The sequence below is a fragment of the Lissotriton helveticus genome, chromosome 3_2, assembly GCF_964261635.1.
Source record: "Lissotriton helveticus chromosome 3_2, aLisHel1.1, whole genome shotgun sequence".
In the NCBI taxonomy this organism is placed as follows: domain Eukaryota; kingdom Metazoa; phylum Chordata; class Amphibia; order Caudata; family Salamandridae; genus Lissotriton; species Lissotriton helveticus.
In genome coordinates, this window is record NC_136062.1 from 41,809,140 (window position 1) to 41,827,089 (window position 17,950).

Sequence of the window (17,950 nt, forward strand, 5' to 3'; positions counted from 1 at the left end):
GGCACAAAATGAATGCCCTTCAACAGATATTCCGTGTCCATTCAAAATTACAGCTTTCATGCCAACTTCTTTATAAATTTGTCATGTGTCACGAATCGATTTCCAGATGTTAAAACAATTTCTTTGGAGTACAGCCTCCATGCCCTCCCAGAAATTTCCAGTCCAGGACTAGCCATCATACAGAGATGGTATGGTTCCTTTAAAGTGAAAAAGAGTAACACCTCAATGTAACTGACTAGCAAATCCCCTTCTGGCTTGAACCCTACTTGTGCCTTAAGAAGTTCCAGAGTATTAAAATGTTCTTCAAAATGACATTCAAACCAACTACCTACTTAGAGGGGAGTAGTATTAAATCCCTTTAAAATGGTGCCCATGCCACTTTGGTTCCCAGAAGGTTGAAGCTTTTATACAAATTTCAATATTTTGTATCTGTGATTTACAGAATGATTGATTTGACTCAATTGTGACTGAATGTGGAATTCATGAGTAACCCCTAATTATAGAGCACACTAAATCGGCTAAAATACATGATCACATATAAATGTTATCATGACCTGCACAATACAGGCTTAACCTCCAAGCCTAATTAGAAATGTTGTGCAATAATCGTGGTCTTTTGCCTTTGAGCTTCCAAATGGTGACATTTTTGTGTATTGTTACTAGCTGTGGCTATACGTCCATACGGATATTGCTGAGGCCTGGTTACAGTTGATCATGCAGTGCCTAATATGAGCCGGTGCTCAACACCAGCGCTTTTGACAGTCTCCCACAAGGTGGTGCTCTCTAGTAAATTTACAGATGAACACAACAGTTAATTATTAATTTAGTATACATTTAAATGACTATTACCTGCTGCCCAAGCCTTTCTTATAACTTTAGGGACCTGAAATAGCCCGAATTGTCAAACTTGCAGGGGTGTGATGGTTCGTAGTTTTGTTTTGACTATCATTTAGCATTTTAGCAGCGCTGGCAGGGAAAATGTGTGGTGCACGCTACCGTGGCCTCCTGACGACAACCCTGGCCTGTTTTTTTTTTTGTTTTACAACTGGGACTATGGTCTTTGTTACCTCGATTTGGTGCCAAGTGATCTTGGGCCAACCAATTCTTCAGACTGATTGAGAATTTCGTGGCTGTAAATTGTGAATGACTGAATTTAGGGAGGTTAGACGCAAAATTCACTTGCACTCATTTATTGTAATACTGATGAGAACTGGTAGATTCCCAGACACATTACAAAAAAGTAGAACTGGTTAAACTTTCGAAGAATATGAGCTGGCAAACCAAACATAATACTGTACATGTGTGTTAAGATAAGAGGATCAATTCCAGATAATAGGCAGCCTCCTGGGTATAAAATCAGGAATGTGACTCGATGGCGTGCATGATTCTAACGCAGGTCCACATTACAATACAACTAATTGCAGCCATCTTGAAAAAATAAGACGAAACACAGGAACAATGCTTTCCCCACTCGGTCTCGGGGGAGGTCCCAGATGTTTAGGCCAAGAAACAGAGATTGCAACAGGATTTTAGCAACTGATATAATATATCTTCCAAGAAACATGGGTGGGAAACGCAGCTGTGTCGAAAGGTTATTGCAGAATTAGCTTGACCGTGATCAAACGACGACCGGCTGACTAATTGCAGAATTAGCGTTGTTAATGGCTAACGAGTTCAGACGAGGACGAGAAGCCACAGTGAGTCAAACCTTACACAAGACGAGTGCATGAGGTAGGCAAGTAAAGTGGGCTACTAACTGCAAACGTTTGTGGATCTCGGAGAGCCATCAGCTGGGAAACCAGTCCATCTATTATGGGTATTACATTGCTATCGACAGTGGTTGTTCAAGAGAAAGAAGCCGTCTATCTTCACAGATACATAAGCACTCCACACATATCGGCCTGTATCAATAGGAAATCTATTTAATTACGTCATAGTTTGGAGGCTATACATTGGGGAGGCACTACACCCAAGACCGAGGCTTCGGGTTAACAAATAATTCCATAGATTGCACTCAGTGATGTGGTATTGACTGAAACAGACTGAACAATAATTAAACAAAGTTCTGTTTTTGGGGGAATTACATCTCCGAAAGCTCCACACGCGCCTACATCTCATGGCCTCTCTGGTCGCGATAGATGGAATGGGAGCTTTCCGAGTCCATCCTACAGCACTTGGTTTACCATGATAGCTTTGGCTCCTTAGATCTCTTGAAGTCAGACATCTGCCCATATGTACTTGAACTGAAGTATACAAAAAAATGATGGATGAAATGCTTGCATTAATCTAAAGCACTGGTAATTAATTACTCTGGGCTGCTTCCCAATCCATGTTTTTTTTGCTCACCATGCCACCTCAGCATGAAACAAGCCATCTGCAAATCAGTCTTGACCCTGCTTAAATGGGAACAGTCCAGCCCGAACTGCCAGGCCCTCCTTGAACCAGAACGCAGCAACCCAAGAAAGGTTTCACCCATATTAGGGCTCGGGTATAGCTTGGTTCCAGTGGCACAGTGTGAACAAGACCCACATCTGGGCATACCCGTCCCACTCAGGGTGTCACACTGAAATATAACCAAAAGTGATGGATGGAATGCCTGAATTAAGCTCAGCTACTGGTAATTACTCTGGGTCGCAACTCGATCAATCGTTATTTTGCACATCATGCCACTCCAGTTTAGACAAAGTCACATGCTAATCAGTCTCCTCTCCAAAAGGAACAGTTCGGTCCGAACTGCCAGACCAGGTCCTCTCTGAACCGGAACACAAGCAACGCAAGACCGGTACCCTTGTTAGAGCTCATCAGTCAGGTATAGCTTGGTTCCAGCAGCTGAGATTAATTCAAATATTCAATCCATCACCTTGATTTAATGCCCTAATATAGCTGGAGCAAGACTGTGTGATTGACAACTTAACTTAAAATATGGTTGGAAACAGTTTAGCCATTCAGTCAATCTTGCTTCATAGTCTGGTTAATATGTGCTATCACCACAGTACTTTTGAGACTGGGGTTAGGCTGCAGTTACTTGTAGAATGGTTGTTTCACTTCACATGCACACTTTTAGTTTGACAGCGTGATCTGTGACCTACTATCAGCCAGTGAATGAACGTTCCAGTAAAAGACAGATGGCAACATGTAAAGTCAGAATATAGGAGGACTGCTGGCATCAGTTTTTGCATAACATGTCGGCAAACAAGATCTAGTAAAAAAAAAAAAACATTGCCCATGTTGATGACATTGCTTTGGATGGCTGGCTTGGCCATTTTTCCATTAGTGAAAAGACTCTTGACATTTACTGCAACCACAGAGCTTACAAAGCTGTGAAACAAGTGGCTTGACAGTTCTACGTCCACAGCAGAGAGTTTCGCACTCAAAGCGGTTTATCTAGTGCACATACATCTGTAAAGTCTCTCAGCTGTTTATTCCTTCACTTATAATTCACTCATTCTCATCATTCCTGCTTCGCTTCTGGTGCACTTCTCATCAAGTGGAAATACATGCTTTTAAAAGAAGTTGTGGGCAGTTGGTCTCGAGCCCATATCAGCCAGACTCTCCTCCCTCTGATGATCCAACAAAGTCTCTTGATTAAAACAATTGACAATACTTGGTATTGTTGGAAAGGGAAGAACCTCCCCAGACTCTCCTATATAGATATGTATCTTCCATATGCAGAGATTTACATTCATCTAGCTAGAGGGTCCAGGCCTATCCTTCAGTACCCTGATCCCCAACCGAGGTAAACAGAATACTGTTTTAAGTGGCGGCGGTGTTTTTTTTTTTGTGTTTTTTTTAAAGAAAGCCTTCTGCAGTTGAAGAAACACACTACAAAAGAGTTGTTTAGTTCAAAGTGGCCCAGAAATAGTGAACGTTACATATGCCTCATTTAGAGTAGGTCCCATGGAGAGGGGGGTGGGGGGGGAGGCAGGTGGAATGGGGTTTGGGGGGGTGGTCTCGACGAGGAATGTCCTCCAGTGACTTGGAGAAAGAGCGTCCATCATACTTCTTGATCTGCCCCAGGCAAGTGGAGATCTCTGTGCCTTCCGCAGAAGGCACTGATGCATTGCTAGGCAGGCGCCATGTTTAGACCCACATGTCCAACGCTCTATACTAATCCACCACTAATTCTTTTCGGGTTCCGGAGTAGTGTGCTACTCGTCGGAAAGCGCTTCGACGTCTCTTCAGGGGTAGTAAGCACTTTATAAATACAATAAATACGTTTATCGCACCTCATCAGCAACGTTTTTAGTTTTTCCAAAAACAAAATCACCAGAGCATACGTTTGGTACTGAAGAAAAAAAAGCCCCAGACACGCCGAGAGTATTTTTCCCCAGTGGGATTGAGTTTTATTCTTTAGTTTTCTGGGCGGTCACAAATAGGAAACTGGATAGTCTGATGAACAGCTCAATGTAAGAAGAGCTGTCACTCATAGGTTTTCACCTCTGGGCCCGCGAAGACACGCCCCCTAACTTTAAAAAGTGCGGGGAAAGGGCGAGTTTGGCAGGTGCCCCACCTCCGCCAAACTCGAAATGAGGCCCCCACTCTTCAGATCTGTCCAAACCTTTGGTGGGGGACGGTTGAGGCAGAGCTCAACTTTGTAAGGGGTGAGAAGGAGCCTGATGTCCCACACACACATAGGGAGGGGCCTGTCTATATGAAGTCTTTGGTCCTGGACATAATGGAAATCTATAGCTATTCCCTCATGTGTAGGCAATATAGGGGATAGCGCTTAAGTTAACTCTTACGTTTTTTGTTTCTCCCTAAAGATGTGCAGGCTTTTTACTCTAAAGCCAGTCTGAACGCAGGTCAAGCTCATCTCCACTCACTTTTTGTGGTTCACAGCTGCCTTTTGTGGATTTTTTAATGTCGAGGATTGCCCTTTGTCTCACTGCCATCTAGTGGTCATTGCTATGAATAGACGTCTCTCTATTTAACAATGTAGTTGAATAAAGATTTTCTGATGTTTGCTTTCCTCAACGAAAGAGTTGCTGTACAGCAAAGCTTTCCAAACTTTTTATGTTGTGGACACACTTTTTGGAGGTGCATCATTTTGGGACACAGTAAGGCAGTGTAACGAGCGAACGTAGCGTAGAGAGCCCAAACTACCCAAGGGTGATGCTGTGGGGGGTTCTCACTCACTCTGTCTGTCTCCCTTTCTCTCTCCCTCTCTCTTTCTGTAACTGTCTCCCTCCCCCTCTCTCTCCCTCTGTCTTTCACTGTCTGTCTTTCTCTGTCTGTCTACCTCCCTCTGTCTCTCTCTGTCTGTCTACCTCCCTCTGTCTCTCTCTGTCTGTCTTGCTTCCTCTGTCTCCCTCCCTCTGTCTGTCTGTCTCCCTCCCTCTGTCTGTCTCCCTCTGTCTGTCTCCCTCGCTCCCTCTGTCTCGCTCCCTCTGTCTCCCTCCCTCTGTCTCCCTCCCTCTGTCTCCCTCCCTCTGTCTCCCTTCCTCTGTCTCCCTTCCTCTGTCTCCCACTCTGTCTGTCTCCCTCCCTCTCTCTCCCGCTCTCTGTATCCTTCCCTCTGTTTCAATCCCTCTGTATCCGTCCCTCTGTCTCCCTCCCTGTCTCCCTCTCGCTATTTTCCCTCTCTCTCTCTGTCTTCCTCCCTCTATCTCACTGTCTCCCTCCCTCTGCCTGTCACCCTCTGGCACCTCACCCCAGCCTCCCGGGCACGCTGGTCTTTAAAGGACCATTTACTTGTTAATGGGGCTTTGTTGTGAATCTCCCCCCCTCCCCCAGAGCAGATTGTCTCTGAGTCGCTGCTGTGGCTGACTCGGAGACACTTTCAAATGAATGCCTCCTAATTAGCAGTTATGTGCTAAGTGCCTCATCCTGCGACACACCCACCACTTGCAGGCGACACACTACTGTGTCGGGACACAGAGTTTGGAAAGCTCTGCTGTACAGTTTTAACTGTAAAAACATAGTCTTCAAGTCGGCGAACATTCTAGAAAACAATAAAGAATTCTCCACATGTACTGGAAAGTGTACATAAATATTGCAACAAATTGATATATAAAATATATTGATATATAGTTTAAACTTTTGTGCCGGCATTTTAAAGTGTAACATTTGGTCAATAAGAATATGTTAAATTTCGGGCGATAAGCAATAACCTTTACACCGAATATGGTTACTTTTTATTAAGTCACATCATCTATGTTGTCTTTCAAGAAGGGTGCAAGACAAAAACACTGCCTCACTACTAGACATTATGACCACAGCAGGCCTTAGACAAAAGGTTATGGGCCCCACATATCGGGCGGGCCATACCCTAGACGGTATTTTTCACCAATACACAGTCAATTGAGATGAAAGAGATCTTACCATTAACTTGGATGATCATTCTGCAGTCATCTTTGAGCTTAATAGTTCACCTACCGCTCAGGGTAGCACCTCCAATATGTCTACCACATCCTACCCTAACTGGAAGCAGGTTGACAACAATCTGCTTAGTTTACAACTGTCACGTTCCCAAACTAACCTGCCTGAGAATGAGAAACATGCCTCCACTCAGTTCAATTACTGGCTCATGTCGGTAGCCGATAATGTAACCCCCCACAAAAAAGCATCAAGCAACAGGAAAGTTCCGTCATCTTCTTGGTTTTCAGAAGCCCTTAGATCTAAAAGAAAAAACCAAGATTGTAAAAGGCAGGAGAGACGCTGGAGATCGAACTATAATGAAATTAGCTCTCCCGATACACAACTCTAATATCTGAATACAAAAATGTTATCTTTTTGGAAAAGCGTTCTTACTACGCTACGTTAATCGAGGAGGCAAAAAAGTCTACTAAGGAACTCTTCCAGGTGGTAACCAAACTGTCTGTACTCCCAGAAAAAACTATGAATGAACAGTCCCAAGCCTTTTGTAATTCACGAGCCCAAAATTTCCAAAACAAAATGTATTCTACCTTTGATACACAGGACCAGATCTGAGGCGCAAGCTTCAGTTAATTCACCATCCCCCTGTGCTCCGGTATTCACAGAATTTAAACCATTAGCCAAAGACTAAATAACTCTTATCCAGCAGGCCTATTCGGGCTATCCTTAAGACCCTTTTCCCCCCATGATATTTAAACAGGTCCCTGAGATTCTTGGTTCAAGTCTAACCACCATTTTCAACTCTATGTTTACAGAAGGCATCTTTCCCTCAATCTGGAAAAGAGCATCAATTCTACCCCTTTTGAAAAAACCCAGTCTCGACCCAGCTGAACCAAACAACTATAGGCCCATTTCACGTCTTTCACTTCCCGCCAAACTGTTGGACAAAGTCATGAATGAACAGCTAACATTCTATCTTCATGACATTTTCTAGATGAGTCCCAGTTTGGTTTTAGGGCAGATCACAGCAACAAAACAGCCGTAATATAGGCCACAGATGAAATCAGAGCAGTCTTGGATGTAGGAGGTGCTGCAGCTCTTTTCCTGCTCAACATGTCTACAGCGTTCAACACGGTTGCCCATAATCTGCTACTTAATCGTCTGAATAAGCTTGACGTCACGGATAACGCACTAGCACTGGTTTCTTCCTTTCTATCTGGTAGAACACAATCGGTTGCCATGGGTAGCTATGAATCCTCCTTTGCTCTCCCCTGTGGGGTCCCACAGGGTTCTTCAATGAGCCCGCCTCTTGTTAACATTTACGTGTCTGAATTAGCAGTGCTAATTAGATCGTTTGGTCTGGCACTAACATCCTATGCAGACGATACTCAAATCGTCTTGTCTGTCCACAAAAACAGTATGCCGCTGGTTAAAAGATTTAGGGATGGTATACTGGCAGTCAGCTCATGGATGAGCTCACACTGTCTCCAGATGAACTCAGGAAAAACTGAAGTAGTCCTCTTCGGTAACTACTCTCCAAGCTGGTCTCAGATATGGTGGCCAGATGAATTGGGGACAGTACCTACTCCAGCTCCCAAAAAACAATGGGAGTGATTACTGATGAGACACTGAACTTAAGAGGCACAAGTCAATGCCATCTCCTCATCTAGCTTCTTTCTACTTAAGGTGATCAAGAAAACCCTACCTTTTCAGGGATGTGGAATTCCTATAGCCCGACGCCCAGGACATATTGTTTGGGGTCAAGGGCAACAAGTTTTAATGTGTATTGTGTCCCTGGGACAAGTAGGCCCAACCCCCTGCAGCACAAACCCTTTGGCTGCCAGTTTGCATACCACATTAAGGATCAGGGAAGGGTGCTGTCTGTAGTTTAGTTAATTTTTGTGTGCATGTGTTAATGTTGTTCAAAACTTGTATTTATGGTTCATTAATTGATAGCCTTTATTATTAGGGAGAGCGCTCGAAGTAAATGTACGTTCTGACTGCACTACTGACAGTGGTTCCAGTATGAAAATGTGTACACTCGGTTTTAAAGTTTAGTAACATGAGGCTATGCATGATGCTCACAGAATGCTCTCTGATTAGATGCAAATATTTGCAGAAGCTTGAAAGGAAGATTAATGTTTCTTTGCTTTCGATATAAAATGTTCCTAAAAAATGAAAGTAGGGAAATGACATTATGCTAAACCACTGTAAAATGTCGGGTACCATTTCTTTGCAGCATCATTTAGTAAAATGTGTTGATGCATGCTAGTATTTTCCAAAAATATTCATATTTGAAAATTTGTGTAACCAGTTTCAAAAAGATTATGGGAAACACAAATAAACAAGCCTTAGCAAAGCCAGAAGGTCTCACATTGGTGGTCAGCTTTTTAGTTGTGGCAATGTGTGACCTGTTTTGGCATGGCTTTTGTAAAACCTTATTGATGTGAGAGCTACCAGGCCCTCACCATTATAACAAAAATTGGCAAACCCAAAAATTGTTTTGGTCTCAAAAAAGCACACACTGCCACATTAGTTACTGGCACTGAACAAAACTACTTTGTGTACCGATATACTCCTTGTGAAAGAGCAGAATGCTGTCACTCACAGTGAAGCCAGCCGATTCAGAGAGAGAATTTTAATAAACACAAAAGGTCATGGTTAACGCCAGACCAAATTAGGGGCCCAATTATTAAAGAAAGTCTCAAAAGTGCACCTTTGGTATATGGCTTTCGTGAATTCACACTAATTTACATTAGTAGGGCAAGAAATTGTACTTCTACAAAATATTTGTGAACTGCATTTTAGCATGAGCACATATGCATGTGTAGATTTGCTCATGTGAAAACCTGGATGTTTTTAAGTTCATTTTCCCTCCAACTACTTTTTTCCTCAACTCTGAAAGAAGGTTTACGTGCGCCACTCTCAGAAGTAAATTTCCAACATTTCTCAGTGTGGAAAAGATTAGAGAAGATTTGCTGAAAACCCTAAAACATGCAAGTTAGTAGGTTTTCAGACGCAATAGGGCATTCCAAACCTGGAACTACAGCTTACCACCATCTTCAGTCCCAGTATGTGGAGCTGCGGAAACGTGGCAACATAAAATGATTACTAGTATTCAAACACTACTATGGGATATGCCCTGGCATAATCCGAGAGGCTATGTAAGAGCTCTTATATGTTATGTTATGTTATTTTAATTTATATAGCGCTCAGATGCCGCAGCCAAGAGGCGTCCCGGCGCTTTCCAAAGATGGTAGAACACAACACAGCAGAAATAACCAGAAAGCAATGTTAAACTGAAGAAAATAAGAAGGTTTTTAATGCGATAATGAGATTGCTGCCATAATTTGTGGCAGCACTACATGGACAAATTGATTTTGTTACAGGACAAGTAGATTTATGAAGCAAGCTACCCAATGGACAAGTAGATATTGTAATAAATTCCACACCCCTGCTTTTATTCAGATAGCAGGAAAACTGTGCTAACGTCTTTAGTTCTTGCCGAACTGAACTACTGCAATAGGCTCTATCTCGATATGCCCGAGAAGCAGCTATGTAAGTAGCAGATGATCCAAAATGCCCCTGTAAGGCTTTTGCTAGGGATCCCTAAGTTCCACCCAGTAGAAAAGCATCTTCAGAAGCTGCATTGGCTTCCAGGTAGAAGTCACAATAATTTTAAGGCCCTATGCACCACTCATAAGGCACTGATTGGTACCGGCCCTCAGTTCTTGAGGCGAACACTGCACTGGTATTCTCCAAATAGATGCCTCCGCTCGGAAGGAGCGAAATTGATCCGCCTTTTCAGATTTTGCAAATCCAAATAGATCGGCAGAAGGTTTACAGTGGTTCTTCGAAACTCTGGAACAGCCTTCCCATTTCCATCAGAACTCTCCATTCCCTGACAGCCTTCAGAAAGGCTCTTAAAGCCTGGTTATTTAACAAACAGAGGTACCAGCACTTCTCAGGATCGCTAGTGCTAAAACACGGGATGGTAATCGTGCGCTTTATAAATTTTAATAACATAACGGCTTAGCCATTGTTAAACACAGATGAAACCAATGGCCCAAAAGCCAATGCAGAACTATAATGGGTCCTTCCTATTAGGTGAGGATCAGTTATCTCGGACAAGCCACAGGAGACCAGTGGAACCGGTAGATAAATAGGTTTATTTTTTTCTTTTATTTTTTTATAGCAATTAAGTGCCCAAACAACAGAGAAAAGTAGATGATAAAAGTGAAGGTTCTTCCATGGTTTAATTCCTCTCACAGGGTCAGCAGCTTCTAAGCACCAGGCAGGTAAAGGGGTCTCTGTCTGGCTCACATTTAACATTGATTATTTTGGAAGTTTGACACTGTTTGAGGCCTGAGAGTGTCTGGGGATTAGGCCTCCAAGTTTCACATCACTGGATAAAGAGTGTCTCTGGTGCTTAGTGACGCTGTGTTGATTCACGAAAATTACGCAGCACTCTCATGGCTGGTTCTCGAGTGCTGCATGGCAGCCGCTCTCACAGAATTAGTTAAATAAAGAGCTGTATATGTCGGCTCATGCTCCAGCTCAAACTAACGGAGAGCAGCTGCTGTGGAAGGAGGAGGGAGAAGGTCTCTGTCTCTGCCGATCGGTACAATGTACGTGTTAGATCTTGTAGCATTTAGTGCATTACCCCGCTCCCTTTAGCAGTCGGCATGCATGGCTCCTGCTTCAATGGCCAATCTGGGAAACAAGGATTGGCAATGCCAATAGGTCTCGGTAATACGAGAGCTATAGACGTTGGCAATGTAAATGCATTTGTGTACGGCCTGGGGCTGCTTTTATTAATATACATTAACACATTAACATTGCCAACGCATATAGCTCTCAGACTGCCGAGACCTATTGGTTTTGCCAATGCTTGTTTCTGTTAGAGACTGCCAGTGGCAAGTGGGAAACAATTCAAGTGAGCCCCATGTACTAGGAGTAATCTCCTTAAGTGTAAGTGCTATCTTTTTTTTCTAGAACCAACGTCCATTTTGGGTTGGACAAAAAAGTGAGCACTATGGGGCAAAACCCTCATGGTTTTGTTTACCAACCATCTCTCCCTTCTGAGAAACGGCTGCACCGGTGGGTTTACAGAAGGCACTGTGATTCCTGCCAAGCAGGTGGGTGTTTCTTAACATGGTGGGAGTTCTCTGCCAGGGAGCTGAAGCTAGGTCTCTGGAGACTTGGCAGGCTTGCACGGAGGTTTGCCAGTCTATAAATTAGCCTAATAATCTCTGTTGTGGACTCAACATAAATTATAGAAGCAAATACAAGGAGAATGATCCCCAGCGAAGTTTATTCTTTTCTTAAGGTTTCGACTGAAAGCCCATCCTCCAGCGTCCCTCCAACTCTGCTGTCCTTCATCTGACTGGTCAACTGGCAACAGCAATTCTGTATGCAGGAGAGCAAGGCAACAAGCACGTGCAACATACAACAACATATTACATATACCCCAGAAACAGAAATATACTATCCTAAAAAGATGAAGCAAACTGCATTACTTCTACATACACCTCTAGTGCCAACCAAGGGAACTCTGCCACCGTAACCTTTTGGTGCACACCTGTGAGATGCCTTGCTTCTAGATAATATGCCTCATTCAGCCCAATTCAAATATTCAGAGCAGCCTTAATACATTCTCTTCCTTGGACCATATTACAAACTATTCAGCTCTAAAAGCAGCCGACTTTCTTCAACGTTACTTAGGCCTGAAATGGGGGCCTGGTCCCTGTCAGCACTGCCAGCGCACTCTCATTGTATGGCCACCTACAGATCAGGGTGGTTTTCCCAACGCCACAAACTCTCAGATTTGTAGTCTGCACTGGCGAGCAGGGATACGTTTCAACTTGCTGTTCCCTCTTTTGCTCTCAGAAAAACTGATCTGCTTTTGGTGAGGTAATTGGACCCCCACAGTGGGATTCGATCAGAAAGTCCACCCCATGTATGGTAGTAGCTGAAGGTCACCTTTGTTTAATTTTTTTAACTGTTTACTACTGACCATTGAAAGGAAAGTGAATATTCACAAATAAAAAGAATCCAGAGAACCCCATTATACAGAACCATTGATTGAGTGGAGCGTGCAAACAAGTCCGAGAAAATATACTATGAATTATAGAGCACAGGTAATAGTCTGGGTAATAGCAAACATAAGACGATAGTGAAGGAAGCCAGCACATTTTTACGACACAGCACTTAGGTCATATTACTTGCATAACACGTTTACTATCTGATGACAGCTCTTTGTAAGTGTATGGAACATGAACATGCTTTGCAATAGTGAACAGAAGACGGCTGGTATGGAGCAGTGTACCATTTCTATCTTTTCAGTACTTACCTTTGAAAGGGTCATTCCATAGGAAGTGAGTGTTACTAGTCCTGCACAGCACACCAAAGCACTCGAGCTGGATAGACCAGAACTGGGTGGAATGGTTCCATCTACCAGACAGTTCATTCCAGTTGGCTTTTTAAAGTTGAAATGGTCCTATGGGCGACATAACGTACAAATATGTAAATAAAACATATTTCACAGTGCTTTGGCTACATAGCATCTGGGAAAATGAACAGGAAAAAACACAAATATATGTAGAAATAAATGTCAAGCACGTAATAGATGCTACAAGTTGTAATTGTTGGAAACGTGGTTAATAGGTGAGGGGGGTGAACCCTACTCAAGCAGATTTCGGTCAGGGTGAAGTCACAAGCAAATCTCAAAAGAACCTGTGCTCAAGCGTAAGGTAGCTTGGCAAGAGAAGGTAGCTTAACTTAGAGGCAATGTATAAAGTATTTATGCAGCATTTCAAACAGTAATGAAGTGAGCACACAACTTAAGAAAAATCCTACATGAATTAAAAAAAGAGCAACATTTAATAACTAATTTGACAGCAAAACAACAAAAATCCAAAGAGTAGAATTGGAGATATACAATTTAAAGGTTTTAGTAAAAACAGGGCCTAAAAACAGAAAATTGCAACTTTGGTTATCTAGTTGCACCGAACTGGGACGAAGTAACAAGCTAAGGCCAACCGCGATGGAGCACAAGCTGATGCAGGGACCAGGTTAGGCCCACTGAACAAAGTACCTTGAATCCTGGTTAGAGTGCACTGCGAGATCCCAGGTTGAGTATACGTTGCGCAGCAGCGGTTCAGAGGAGCTGGAAGGCTGCGATGCAATGTCCTGCATCATCGTCGAAGATGCCAACAACAAGGGGCTTGCGATGCGAAAGCCTGCGTCAGGGATGCGTTGCACAGTGGCAGATCTGAAGCCGAGCTGAGACAAGCTGCATCGCACTACGTCGGTTCTGCCCATGGAACCACAGCTGGGATTGCGGAGCACCTTAAGGCCCAGTGCCAAGGGTCCAGGTCTGGGTTGGCACCTCTTGGAGGGCCAGACTCACAGCAAGTAAAGTCCAGGTGCTGGGTTCAAGATGATTGGGAGTCTTTTCTGTCCCTAAAGTTTTAATCAGCAGGCCAGCCAACTAGCCCTTGGAGTCACTCCGATGGTCCTGGGATCAAGCTGCAAGTCCAGTCCTTACTCAGGCAGTAGGGCAGCAGAGTGGTAGTCCTTCTGACAGAGCCGTCTTTCTGAGTCTTCCACAGGTCCAGACATGTCCTGAAGAGTTGAGCCAGAGGGTCCGATATTTATACCTGGGCCCCACTTTGAAGTAGGAGAAGGTTCTGGAGGGTTCCACCCCGAAGATGTTTGGAATTTCCGGCCTCCCTACCCTGGCCTCAGCTTGTCTAAAATCACAAAAAACTAGTGTCAAATCCTTTGTAAGTTAGCTCAGGCACATCCTTTGTCATGTGGAAGTACAGTAGGTAACAGATCTCCTCATCAAGTCAGAGACGGCCCATCCTACCAAATCCTATGCTCCGTTGTCTCACTGTCTAAGAGCAATATGCAAAGAACAACTGCCAGCTACACCTAGTCATGTGACCCAGGAAAGAGGCTGCAGGAACCAAATGGTTGGGACAGGAAAAAGCCAACTTTCTAAAATCATTTTCAGAATTGTGACTTTAAATACGACTTTACAATTAAAGAGGAGTTTTAAATTACAATTCTTTAGACACCAAACTCAACATTCCTACCTGTTCCCAATTGAAATTCTTATGGTAGGGGTAGGCTTTGCAGTAGTGAAAAACAAGTTTGAGAATTTTTCACTACCAGGACATGTAAAAGTTAAAAGTGTATGTTCAACTTGTTAAATACGCTGCCACCTGCTCTACGGGCTGTTTTGGGCCTACCACTGTGGGTGGCTTATATGTACTAAAAATGAAGGTTTAGGCCTGGCAAAAGGTTTATTCTGCCAAGTAGAAATGTCAGTTAAAATGCACACACAAGCAGCAATGGCAGGTCTGAGATATGCTACCTAAGTGGATGGCACAATGAGTGCAGCAGGTCCATTAGTAGCATTTAACTTGCATGCCTGGGTACATGTAATAACACTTTACTAGGGACATGCACGTAATTTCAAATGTGCCAATTGGGTGTAAGCCAAATTCACCATGTTTATAGGAGGGACCATATGCACTTTAGCACTGGTTAGTAGTGGTATAGTGCACAGAGTCCTAAGAACAACAAAAATGCGATCAGCAAAAATGGAGGAATAAGTCAAAGTGTTTGAAGGAAGACCACCATAAGGCTGACAGGTCTAACAGTAATCAACAATTATGTCCTCAAATTAAGACACAACCTTAAAATTGTATTTTGTTAAAAAAGTTATTGCTCTGGACATTCAATATTATAAACATTTGTCATTTACTAAGGTTACCTCAGGAGGTTTTGTCCGTTCATCAAGCCATTCTTTCCAGAATGGATGGAAGCATGTTTGGGTTTGGCGCGGTAACCGCAAAGGTAGCAGAAGTTAAGCTGAAGTCACTGGTTCATGTACACATATCTCTTTTTCCACCCTTCCAAATCCATGGCTCCTGATTAGTCCAAGCATCTTGTTTAAAATCTTTTGTACAGTGCATCAGAAATGGGGCCCTGTATTCCTGAGCAGTGAACTATGTCTATATCAGAATTCACCTGAAGTTGTACAGCCTATGTGTCCCCTGCCTTACACACACATTATTGGCTTCTGGTCAGGCCAAGGATCCTGTTTGCAGATTCTTGTACAGTGTCTCAGCATGTGGAAATAGGCTGTATGTCCTTAGTAGAAAACTACACATTTATCTGCACTTGAAATCTGTAAATTCTTAAAAACAAATCTAGTTTTTGACACTGAAATTCAGAAGCGCATAGATGGAAGGTGAGCTTTCAGAAGCACAGAACTCCCTCTCTACCGAAGTGAGTAACAGAAGGTAGGGCAAGATGTAAAAAAACATTTTACGATAAACACTCAGAATCAGATCTTGCAACGCCAACAATGTTTTCTCAATGTACTAATCCCAATTTAGGGGTCAGTAAACTTTCAATGGAGAACAAATCTTTATTTGGAACGGGCATGTTTAGGTATCCATTCCAAGTAGTGATCTAGTAATTTGCATCAGTGGTTTAGGACTGAAATAGTGGTTATACACCATTGAAAGTTACCGACCCCTAAGATGAGATAGTAACAAATAGAGACCACTTCCGCTCTGTGAAAGTTAAAAAAAAACGGTAGTGGGAAGAGGCAGTTGTGTAGGAGACCACTGCCAGCTCTCAACAAACTTTACAACAAAAAAAAAACATTTTAACAGCTTCCCTGTTGATATCGGTCTGCTTTCCCCCCAAATATTTTATTTGTATTTAAAGGTAATCGCAGAGATCGTGGTCTGCCAAAACTTGTGTAGTAACTTGCAAGTTAGAGATGACAGGATCCTTTTGGTTCCAGATGGACTCTGTAGAACTATGAGGTAAGTGTTTGGGTGTGAGGAATAGAGTGGATGTTTAGAATGTGGAGTTTGCAGTTACATGCAGCAGAATAAAGACGTGCAATACCTAGCTCTGTGTGTGGCATACACATTTGTGAGTACCAAGTCTGGGGAGAATGATACAACTGGCGACAAGGGTGGAATACGTAACCTGAAGAACGGCAGTGCTTTCCCTGAGAGTTTGTTGTGGTCATGCAAACTGCTTGCGCATGCCTCACGTGCCTCAGTTGAAGTGAAGATCAACATTTGGCATACGTGAAGTCAAAGCGCCACAGATTTGAAGATAATGGAAGTGAGAATATTAAAGTGTGTATAAAAACGAAATTGCATCACTGTTGTCAAAATCACCCTTTATGGCCTCTCCATCACCCCACAGTCATATATATGTGGTCAGGCCGGCCTTGCGACCTAGGCCTGAGGCAACTGATTGACAGATCACAGGTGGGGTGGCACGCAGTCAGTAGAACAAAGGTGTGAACAGGAAAAATCCAGATCAATCTCGCAGATCGGCAGCGACACCACAATCGTCTGGGGAGAATGGCCCAAATAAAGCACACATGGCCAGAGGGGTGCGTAAATTCCCAACACACCAAAAAGTTAGATGCCATAATGAAGTTAGAAACACTCAGCCAATCAGATCAGGACACAGCAATCATGGGCTCCTTATACCAGATATCTGGACCCATTACACACTGGCCCTCATTGGGTCCATGCAAGGTCGAGATCCACCTGTATTTGTTATTAGGTAGGAGTAATTTAGGAGTCCATGACTAGGCCGGCATTCCTCTTCCTAAAATTGATCTCTGAATAGTTTTATGATGCGCCAAGAAATGCATTTAATGGTGCTCAGATTGAGTGTACTTTGAGACAATCCTCAGACCGTGTAATTGTTCTCCTGGCCGAAGAGTTTGATTAAACCAATTGTTCCTGTTTTGCCAAACACCTCTTGTCTTTGGTTTCTTCATGGTAAAATCACATTTGAACAACATTATGGCATTAGCCAGGAGAGATTAGTGCTTCGAATGAACCAGACTGCTGCAGAAGGAAAGGACCCCGCTTGGACGGATTCACATCTGCGCATATCTGCGCAGCAAGGAAGGTGAGCAGACACCACAATTGATTAAAAGTTCTACTCCAGGGGCTTACCAGCCTAGGAACCCCAGTGCATCATCGGTGCGACCCTGGGCCGGCCCGCGAGCTTCGAAGTACTTATTGGGGGCTTACTGGGGGGCCCCCAGCTGTCACTAGAGATCACTGATGTGAGGCGTGGCCTTGGTTCTAGCCCCCAGTCCCCCGGTGCGGGGCGAATACTCAATTGAGACCTTGAGCACCCTGGGCTGGGGGCGACCACCTGTCAGTTGGGAACAGCCAAGCTTGGGGATTCGACTGCCATTTCGGGCAGGATGGGACCCGCGGGTTGGGTCTTCCCCCTTCGCTAATCTTGAGGGTATAGGGTGGCCTAGTGAGACCTGTGGACCCTCTATCTCACGGAGAACGCCTGGTCCCTGGACCTCTCATGGTCTGACAAAAGTGAGTGGCGGCAGCGAGCAGGGGTGACCGACTGACCAGGCCCCCTCTGAGCACACTGGGCAGTAATTATTGGCTGCTTGCCTGCAGAGCGTTCGACAGTGGCATCGTGCAGTGGTGAGATGGGAGCTGCCGGGCTGCCGGGCCTAGGTGAATATCCGCTTTTCTGCATCCTCCTGTCGCTTGCTTCCAAGTGGAGATTGTCCCCTGATCACTGGGCCTGTTTATCTCTCCTGCTT

General features: G+C 43.8%; 1 protein-coding gene across 6 annotated transcripts in view; it reads right to left on the reverse strand.

The window, feature by feature from the left end:
• Window positions 1-17,950, reverse strand: part of GALK2 (galactokinase 2) — a 1,491,044-nt gene that overhangs the window by 998,894 nt on the left and 474,200 nt on the right. For all 6 annotated transcript variants that reach the window (XR_013609829.1, XM_078684791.1, XM_078684790.1 and 3 more), the window contains one exon: window positions 12,668-12,814. Coding sequence is in view for 5 of the 6 variants with exons in the window: in XM_078684791.1 (XP_078540917.1) it covers window positions 12,668-12,814 (147 nt within the window). In the remaining variant the exon portion in view is untranslated. The remainder of the gene's footprint in view (window positions 1-12,667; window positions 12,815-17,950) is intronic.